The sequence below is a fragment of the Cynara cardunculus genome (assembly GCF_001531365.2).
Source record: "Cynara cardunculus var. scolymus isolate 2C chromosome LG 13, CcrdV1, whole genome shotgun sequence".
NCBI lineage: Eukaryota > Viridiplantae > Streptophyta > Magnoliopsida > Asterales > Asteraceae > Cynara > Cynara cardunculus.
Window position 1 is genome coordinate 38751501 of NC_037540.1, and position 11141 is coordinate 38762641.

Below are 11141 nucleotides of genomic sequence, written 5' to 3' on the forward strand. Positions count from 1 at the left end.
AGGAATTTCAAATAGTTAATTTGATACTAATATCGATATATTTTTGTCAAATTTTTATGATATCTTCAAACATATATTTTATTCAAACATAAAAACATAATTGTTTTCTCAAAATCACATAAAGCCATATTATAACATCGACTGAGATAAAAAATAAAATGAAATATTAAAATCACGATGTATCTCGCTGCATTGCGCGGGTACGCTTCTAGTTACATTAAAATGGTACACCAACCCTAAAGCGCTGGAACATCAAGTCACGTGCTTCCTGAGGTACTTCCTTCCATCTATGCCACGAACCAGCAAAGGAAGACCTGAATATAGTCGTCATCACCAAATCAAGCCCATTCAAGCCCAATAAAACCGAATAAAGCCTATTAAGGCCCAAGTAAACCGAATAAAGCCCATTAAGGCTTGATAAATTCAATAAATCCCGGTAAATGGATTAAGGCCCAATAAAACCGATCAAAACCTAATAAAATGGGTTAAGCCCCAATAAAACCGAATAAAGCCCATTAAGGCCCAATAAAACCGAATAAAGTCCCGGCCCAATAAAATCGAATAAAGCCCATTAAGGCCCAAGTAAACCGAATAAAGCCCATTAAGGCCCGATAAACTCAATAAAGCCCGGTAAATGGATTAAGACCCAATAAAACCGATCAAAACCTAATAAAATAGGTTAAAACCCAATAAAACCGAATAAAACCCATTAGGCCCAATAAAACTGAATAAAGTCAAAGAAATTGGATGAATCCCCAATAAAACCAAATAAAGTCCAAGAAAATTGGATTACGGCTCTATAAAACCGAATAAAGTCCCTTAAGGCCTCGTAAAACCGAATAAAGCCCAATGAAACCAAATCGACGGGTATATATACATCGATCCAATCGTGGTTAGCAACCACCACACATCTATACACATCGTGTACACAGATGTATATAACACGGACTGACGGGTATATATACATATAACAATTACAACATCGTGTAAACATATATATACAACACGGGACGACAGGTATATATATATATATATATATACTTATAACACATGCACATCTGTACATATAATACACATCGCGGTTAGCAACCACAACATATATATATATATATATATATATATACATACAAATAACACATATACATGTATGCATATGACACCAACACATAAAAATATGTATATATAACATGTAAAAATGAGAAAATAGGAAAAGTAGGAAAAATCCCTCGCTGATCAGAGAGGGTAATGGCCAAAAATTGTTTCCTGGGGAACTTAATTTTTGACAATTCTCTCGCTGATCCCTCGTCAATCAGCGAGGGAATGGCCCTATTTTCTTATTTTTCTTGTTTTTTTATGTGTTATATGTACACATTTTTTATATTTAGGTATCGTGTGTATACATGTGCATGTGTTATAAGTATATATATCCGTCAGCCCGTGTTATATACATATGTTTACACGACGTTGTATGTGTTACATATATATACCCGTCGGTCAATGTTATATACATATGTATACATGATGTGTACTGGTTGCTAACCACGATTGGATCGATGTATACATGTTTAAACATATGTGTATATGTGAATGTATAAATAGTGTGTGTGTTATATGAGGATTTATTCGGTTTTATTGGGTCTTAACCCATTTAACTAGGCTTTGTTCGGTTTTATTGGGCCTTAATATATTTACCGGACTTTATTGAGTTTATCGGGCCTTAATGAATTTTATTCAGTTTTATTTGACTTTATTCGATTTAATGGGCCTTAATGGGCTTTATTCGGTTTTATTGGGTCTAATCGGCTTTATTCGGTTTTATTAATTAATTTTTGTAATATTCTAATAATAATAAATAATTGGAAATTTAATAATCAATAATTAAAAATTAATAATTAAAAATTAATAAGTAATTAAATTTGTAGTTATTAAATAAAAAATTGACGAAAAACAGATTCCCTCGCTGATCCCCCGCAGATCAGCGAGGGATCAGAGAGATAATTGTCCTATTTTCTTATTTTCTTATTTTTTTTGTTTTTTAATGTGTTATACATACACATTTTTATATGTAGGTATTGTATGTATACATGTTCGGTTTTATTGAGTCTTAATCCATTTTATTGGACTTTATTCGGTTTTATTGGGTCTTAATCCATTTTATTGGACTTTATTCGGTTTTCATTAGGCCTAATGGTTTTATTCGGTTTTATTGGGCCTAATGGTTTTATTCGGTTTTATTGGCCCTTAACCCATTTAATTTGGTTTTATTGGGCCTTAATCCATTTACCAGGCTTTATTGATTTTATCGGGCCTTAATGAACTTTATTCAGTTTTATTTGACTTTATTCGGTTTAATGGGCCTTAATGGGCTTTATTCGGTTTTATTGGGCCTAATGGGCTCTATTCGATTTTATTAATTAATTATTTTAATATTCTAATAAATAATCAATAATTGGAAATTTAATAAACAATAATTAAAAGTTAATAAGTAATTAAATTTGTAATTATAAAATAAAAAAATGGCGAAAATCAGATTAATCTGTTTTTTGCCAATTCCCTCGCTGATCTGCGAGGGATTTTTTTCACTCGCTGATTTCGTTGATACATGGTTTTTTAGTAGTGCACATAATGTTGAAGAAAGTAAGCGGCAGCGTCCTCTCGCAGACGGTGGCCGGCAGCGGAGAGATTCGGCAATCTTCAAAAACAGTCAACATATCGATGGTGGATGGCGTCATTTGCATTATTCTTTAGAAAACCAAATGCTATTTGTCTATCGTCTATTAAAATAACTACAAAGTATATAATTTAGTTAAAGTATTTTATTATTAACAAATTTCTATAATTGAATTGAAAGAGACGTACGAGAAATTGACTTGTACCGATACAATGTATGTCCAAAAGCACTTTCGTGATTGCGATAATTGATACCCGCTAATAATCTAAGTCGTTCGATCCACTTTCGGGCTAAGTCTTAGGTTGGTTATGCCACAAATACAAAACCATCACGTGATTTCTATGGTCCTAAAGTAGAAATCAATGATCACAACAGATCCGATAACAAATACAGATAAAAATAATCTAGATGTTGTACAAGGTGCTCCACTGAAGATAAACAACATATTTCTTGCAACTAAAGAAATGAGAAAAACTTTGAAGGTGAAATAAAGTTTTTAGGATGGAAATATTTGTGACAGAAAGCAAAGTAGTAATACATAAGTCAGAAAGGGTAAGGGCTGTTTTTACGGTTGATAAATAGTTTGGTGCAAAATGATTAATAGGCTCTCATGATATGGTGCAAAATAAAATATATTTGTTTGGTAATTATTTACAACGAAATTAGGATGTTGAATGGTTATAGGGAGACACAAGATACAAAATCATTCAGAGGGTTTTAGAATTATTAAGAGACAGACTTTTTTCCCCAAACAAGATTCGCTTTTTAACGATTCAAAGACTGTTTCTTAGTGAAACTATTAAGAAGTAAACAAACAACCTCTAAATTGGGACGAGTTACATGACTTAACACGTGTTTGAAGTAAAGATTGTTAATACTTCATTGTGTAACTTAACGAGCATGAACCAACAGGGACAAGTTTATTTTCTTGATGAACGAACACAAACAAAAGAAATTCGCTCGTTTACGTGATCATGTTCATTTGTTTGTATGGTAACGAACAAACGCGAACAAGCCTCCGTTGGTATTCATTCAGTTGCCTCGCGCATAGCATTGATAACAATGCCTTTATAAGAAATTGAATAACTTCCAAGATAACATTTCAAAATGAGCACAAACGATTTAACTAGTAATAAAAGAAGACCATCGTTATAGATTGATGCATCAAGAGTTTTCCTCAGAAATTATGCTCTCTAATTCGTCCCCGTATATAGTAATGAAAGCATCCATTTGTTTAGCTGGTAAGGACAAACCGAATTCAAGATCTTCTGGTGATTTGCTGCTCACATTAACAGACATTGTCTGACCGAAATCTATCGATATAGACTCATACTTTTTCGGCTTCCCCCACCCAAAATCCAAATCATAAACGTCGTCCTTCGGAGTTCCTGCCACACCGACTGTTGGAACCTGTATGACGAATCTATCGAGCCAAGTCTCTGCATCTTTGAGCATTCCTTGCTTGTTCTTTACCGTTTCCCTTATAGTCTTTCCTACTAATTCAACAGCAGTAACAAACCCTTTGTTTCCGGTTAGTATGGTGCTCTTGGTTGTGGCGAAACACGGCCCGACACAATTGCCAAAATAGTTTTGTGGAACAGGTGGATCTAAACGAGACCTCCAATCTATGACACAAGAAAACCTTTCTAGTTCATCTTCACTTTTCTTTCCTTCAAGATGCAAACGTGATTTGATTATGCAACTCCATATATAAGCACAGCCTAATGTGAATGACGATACATATTCTAGTCTTGGAAGTTGGACTAACAGCCATTTCTTTAGCAGATTGATGTGTGCCCGTGTCAAGACAAACGTGGCCCGAACTTTATCGGTCGTGCTTACAAGCTGAGGAGGGCGGTAGTTTTCGTCTAGAGTCTGAATCACATGTTGATTAAAATAGATTTCATCTAAAAGTTGAGGGTATTCGATCACTCTATCATAGAAGGGCAACGATCCACTAGCTAAGAATAACTCATCCGTACCATATTTTGCAATGGAAGTCCAGGCCCTCAACAAATCATACCTCGTGCGTGCATCAGAAAGGGTGTGGTGATTGGTGAGCCCAATAGCGAAGCCGGAGTTTGGGAAGATCGTGACTTGCACAGAAAATATAGGAAATTTCACAAAGTCAGATCCTTTAGAGGCACCTTCTAGTTGAGGTACCAGAGGATAAAACTTGTTACAGTCTCGAGGATGGTTTCCTATGAGATCGTTGAAATCAAGAGTAGACTCAGCAAAAGTAAGTGCGATGGAATCACCCTCCACATGACGGATTTCAGGTTTTCTAGCAATACCTGAAGCATTTGGAGGAGGAAACACGATCAGGTTACCTGCAAATGGGAAGAAGTGTTGTAGAGTTATGGACAACGAGTGTTTGAGGTTGGGAATAACTGTTTGGATAAAATGGGATTTTGAATGAGGGAATTCATAAAAGAAAATCTGGTGAATTGGATGGAAGAGGAGCCATCCCAAATCAAAGAAAGTAAGTGGCAGTGACCTTTCGCCGACGGTGTTTGGCGGTGGTGAGATTCGGCATATCTCAAGAACAGTCAAAAACCCATCGGTGGCAGCCATTTCTGGTTTGTGGTTGTGGTTGTTTGTGGCTTGAAAAGCTTCTTTCTTGATCTATAAAACCACCTCTAGCCTTCATTGCGCCTCTAACTTCGTGGTCAAAGATAATATATATATAATATATATATATATATATATATATATATATATATCTATATATAGTGTTTGAGATGCGCTGGCATGCTTTCTAATTCCATCTCAATTTTCATGTTATTATTTTACCATCTTATTAAATCCAAAAGTTAATTTAATTTAGCACCCCTAAACTTTGTGTAATTGTTAAAATTCATAAAATATTAAATCGATTAAATAATATATTATATTTCATTATTATTATTATTATTATTTTATTAACATATATTAATTAAGTTATATTATATAATTATATATACAAATATGTGTGTGTAGGGATGGTGATTTGCCCCGACCTTGTGGGGAACCCGGTTCACCCAACCCGAACGGGAATGAAGATTCCCTGCTAAAACGGGATCCCCGGTAGAGGCAAATCGAGGTTGGGGTCGGGTATTGTATCCCTCGACTCACCCCGTACCCGGTATATTGATAAATGACTGCAATTGGGCTTTGGTTATACACTTTAGACTTAGACATTTTGCTTTGGGCTTTAGGACTGGACACTTAGCTAGCTTTGGTTTGATTTATGGTTTTGGGTGAATTCGGTTTGAAGTGATGAGAATGTCACCTTTTGTTCTTGAATTCGGTTTTGAAGTGATAAGAAGCTGAACAGCGCGGTTTGAGTTATTAGTATTCTTATTCGGTAGGCAATGAAGTATTGGCCTCTTAAAGATTGGTTGCGCCCTTTGAATGTACACACTCCTAACTTGAAACCCTGATCCCCTGAAATATTAATACAATTTCGTTATTTCATTAATTGGTTGCAACTTCTAAAATCTCCAATAACTGAGAAACAGACATAGCCCCAGTTGATTAGGAAATGAGAATGCAACAATAGTTAGCAAAAGCAAGGCTCGAATCATTGTAGTTATCTGGTGTCTTCTGAAAATTAGCACATTATACTACATATTTAAAAAATTTAAGTCCTTTATTCCGGTTCTTCACATCATTACAACATTTTGATGTCATCATTAACCTTGAAGTAAAATTTGGAAGGCATATTAAGGCCAAGTACTTATGTTGATATTTCATATCATATGTTGAATTGGCTGGTAAACAGGGATATATAGCACATTGTAGTGATGAGGTTGATAAGTTATGAACTTTTTTACACGTAATCGAGAGAGGAATTGGGAGTAGAGTTCTTTGGTTTGTTTTTGGGCAGCATCAAGTACTTAGTATTCTAGAATTCCGTTTGAGTTTTTCAAATAATTATGTTTATTTTTCTTCATGTATAGTTTATAAAAAAAAATTCTCTAGTTTGGAAGTAGAGGAGCTATTTGTTTTGTTTTTTGTAGCATTGTTTGTTGTGTTACACAATAATGCAAATGCAATGTTGGTCTTACATGAACCCTTCTCTCTCTCTCTCTTTCCCCACACACACACACACACACACACACACATATATATATATATATATATAGAGAGAGAGAGAGAGAGAGAGAGAAAGCTCCGACCGGGAATCACTAAATTGATCTTCTTCTCTTTCCTTGAGATGATTACACCGGTAACCACCTCTTTCTCCTTCAAACGAACTCGAATGTAAGATACCTATCCCCTTCCTCTGATTCTTAGATACTAAAGTTGTTGGAGATGGCCAAGAAGCATGGGCTAAAGGTACAGGTAGTGATGGCCAAACCGGTCCGGCCGAGGACTGCCGGAGGACCAGGACCGGTAAAGACCGGTTATAGGACCGAAATCTGTGACCGGTTATGGATTTGTGGTCTTTCGCCGGACCGGGACCGGTTCTGGGACCGGCCCGGCCCAGCCCGATTTCTAAAAAAATGTAGCTATTTTTTTTAAATGTAGCTGTTATTTTTCAAAAAACAAGCCCTTTTTTGTATTTTTTTTGCTTTCTAAACACTATATATAAGTGTCTTGGTTGAGGGATTTACATACCAAGTTCTCAATTTGCAAAGAATGCAAAAAAAAAAAACGTTCACAATTATCGGTTTCTCACTATATTTTGTAAGACATTGTAATTTTAATTATAATAAAGCGTATTTTTAAAGTGTATTTGAGTGAGCCAATTACAAATTTTATAATGTATCAAAAATATATATCATTAAAAAAATAAAAAAAATTATTTTTTAATGACCGAGACCCGTGGCCCATAACCGGTTACAATAAAGCTTGACCGGACTCAACTTTTTCGACCAGGACCGGTTATGAGAAATCTTGGGGCCGGTTGGGACCGGAACCGAGACCGGTTTTTGGCCATCACTAGATACAGACATTGATGTCCTTCCATCAATGTGGCGGAAATGTTGACGACTCTTGCACGTCAGTCACTTTCTTCTTTCCCATGCTTTATTATTTAATTAAACTAACCAAAAAGCCTTACAAGTTTGTTTTGAATTTCAACCTTACACTATCAATATTTACATAATATATGGATATCCCTTTTTTAACATTTAGAAACATCTAACATTCTGATCAAACCTTTGCAGTATACCCCTTCCAAAGTTGGTATTAGAAGAAATCAATGATCACTATAACAAAATTGAGCTTATAAGACACCCCTAATCTCTAAGCGTCCCAATAGACCGCTTTATATGACTTAATTTATAGGACCAAAATATAAAGCGTCTTATCTAAAGGTGTTGTAATAAGTTTATATGACGCTTTTGGACGACTTAACAAGTTTTTTAGAACATTTTTAATACAAAGTGTCGCATTAGCAACTTTATAGGACACTTTTGATAAAGTGTCCTATAAACTCATTTTTTTATAGGACACTTGTTTTTATAGGACAATTTTCAGAATAGTGTCATATAAAGTTGATAGTGAGACGCTTTATATTAAAAGTGTCCGAAAAAACTTAGTACGACGTCAAAAAAGTCATATAAACTTATTACAACGCCTTTAGGTAGGACACTTTATTTTTTTGGTCCTATAAATTAAGTTTTATAAAGAGGTCTATTAAGACGCTTAAAAATTGGAAGTGTTTTATAAACCTGATTTTGTTGTAGTGGATGACCCTGACCTGGCATACACAGATCAATATAGAATGAAGAGTAATGAATATTTTTCCCTTGGTTGTGACACCATCCCATGCCTCAAGGGCAAGACGCCCATTCAGTGCTTAGTGCTTCTCTGACAACATGTGTTATTTCATAGACAAATTCAGTCATGGTGACACCATTGTGGTCATCACTCTTATCTATTATGTTTACTTGCAACATTTGATTTATATTACAAATGGGGGGTCTTGATATCATATCAATTGACAATGAGTAGGGTATTTTTGTGGTCTTTAACACTTACATTGCTAATAGTTTAAAGGTTCAAACTTTAATTCAGATTTCAAGTACCCAATTATTTTACACTTAAGTTGTATGTCGGATACAGGCGTATACATGATTTGTTATTGGCTATATATGTTAATTTGGCATGTAGGGATTCTATGTTTATATAGGAAATTCAAGTTGGAATGGATCTAGCTGGAGAGCTTCAATACCCATCTTACCCAGAGAAAGACGAAATATGGAAATTCCAAGGAATTGGAGTCTTCCAGTGTTGTAACCACTTTTTTGATCACATTCGTCGGATTAAATATATCTAAAGGTTGAAATTTGTGTTCAGGTTTTCAACGTTTTTGCTGGTTTCATTTGAACTTCCCTGTATTTGACGGATGCCGAGTCCATCAAATAAAAAAATTCCAATTATTGGCTAATTACAACAAAAATTGTAATAGCAGTAAGTCGGGTCGTATCCACAGGGACTCAGTTTTAACTTGTTATAGCCACTAAATTCAAGTACAAGAACGAACAAATAAAATAAATACGAGAAAAAAAAAGGAGGGTTGGATTTGATTAATTAAGCTTGGCATGAAAATTAAAAACTTATAAAAATGCAAGAAATTAAAAACCCAACGTTAGACCACTCTTGATAATGATGTTGAACACTTATCATTGATTTCACAATTTATAAAGGAATAGGACAAGATTAAGCCGATTATAGTTGTCAATAAGCTCTAACAACCTATGTTTTCACTTAATTAGACATTAGCTAAAATAAGCTCTTTAACTAAATCTTAACTACAAAAGGCACAATGAACAAGCTCTCACAATCCCAGGTGTAATTAGCTTTAACGAACTAAGAAAACACGACCCAAAACATTAAGCTCATAAGCTCGGCTTAATACCGCTTTGATTGTAAGATTTCAAGAACTCATTTCAAAAACCTTATTGAAATTGAAAGAATTCAATTGTCACTTTATCAAAACCAATAGACAATTACATATCTTAATATTTTGACTAACAAACATTCACAAGAACATCAAATAATTGRCCAAATAACTTAACATTCAAAGTGAAATTGACATTTAACCTAGAAATCCAACAAATAAACTTGTCCCAAACGATTACAACAAAATTTCAAAGTGGGAAAACATCAAAATCTAAAGTGACTAATGTTAGAATGAAGAGATTAGCCACACATGACTAATCTAGGGTTAACAAACTAAGAAATTAAAGATATTACCAAAAGTGATGAGAAATTGATGGTGAAGTCCTCCCAATCGAACAGCCCTTTGCCGCTTTCTTCCACCCTCGCGACTATCTCCCTTGCTACCGTCTCCTCCCAATCGAACATCCCTTCTTCGAACAGCCCCTGTCATCTTTTATAATGAACCAACCCCCCTTTACCTTTGATCACGTCCCTCTCCAATCGAATCGATCCCATGATTTCTCTCAATCAAACCCACGTCTTCTCCTCGTGAATCGAACCCACGTACTTCCTCAATCGATCCCCCACGAACAGAAGTCGCCTCCTTCCCTCTCACGTCTGCTTCTGTCCGATCCAAAAATGTGGAGAAGATGTGGGCTTTATTTGGGCTTGATGAAGTCCACATAAGTTAGGCCATAAGTTGGGCTTTTCTTTTCTTTTTGGGCTGGCTCTACAAAATAAAACAAGTGTTAAGTAAACACATTTACTCACAAAATGATTAAGATAAGGGCTTCTTAAAATTAATTTTCATCCAAGAAAATATAGCTATCAAAACATCCCCACACTTAGAACTTTGACCGTCCTCGGGCAARCACTAYGAATATATCATGAGTTGATTTTTAGAGAACGGACAAAAATACATAGCATTTCACGGAGGTTCGACTAAAACCATATTAGCGAAAATTAACACACGAGACGAACCAAAKATGAGAACATGCTAATTTCACAAACACCTCACAAAGGATATATGCAATACAATCGCTCATTCACACAATGGTGTAGGTGTTTTCACTCAAAACATTAATTCACATGTACATACACTACCATAGTCTTGAATTWGATCTCGATTCTCCATCGCTAATGGTCARCCTAGGTGTGAATCAAAAAGGTCTTTAGTAAGGGTTGTAACGTGGCTAAGGGTCAAGGTAGGGAATAATTTGGTGAAGTGACTAAAAGTGGATCTTGGAAAGGAAACTACAACTCAAACRTGAGTCTCGTGTCTTGTCAAAGCGCGATCACAAAATTTTTCGATCTCTTAGCTCTTATTCGCTAAAAACATTATGGAGACAATTGTGTTTCTTCCATCGTTCGGCCTCCATGTATTCATTTTTTTTTCTCATTCCCACATATGGAACATATATATATTTTTTCTTTTCTTTTTCTTTTTCTTTTTCTTTTTCTTTTTCTTTTTCTCTTTTTTTTCTTTTTCTCAAACCTCTACCGATCATTATATAGGTGGTGAGGATCGTGTAGAAGGTATAAAGATCAAACAACAAATACTCCTAACTAAGAGTATGTAGTCTCATTCCAAAGTCCG

The 11141-nt window shown here is 35.1% G+C and overlaps 1 protein-coding gene across 1 annotated transcript; it reads right to left on the reverse strand.

Annotated features, from left to right (window-relative positions):
* Positions 1 to 3780: 3780 nt before the first annotated feature.
* Positions 3781 to 5272, reverse strand: LOC112525350 (malonyl-coenzyme A:anthocyanin 3-O-glucoside-6''-O-malonyltransferase-like). The gene has a single exon (XM_025135443.1). The coding sequence runs from the start codon at positions 5243 to 5245 to the stop codon at positions 3836 to 3838; it is 1410 nt and encodes a 469-aa protein (XP_024991211.1). The 5' UTR covers positions 5246 to 5272; the 3' UTR covers positions 3781 to 3835.
* Positions 5273 to 11141: the final 5869 nt, after the last annotated feature.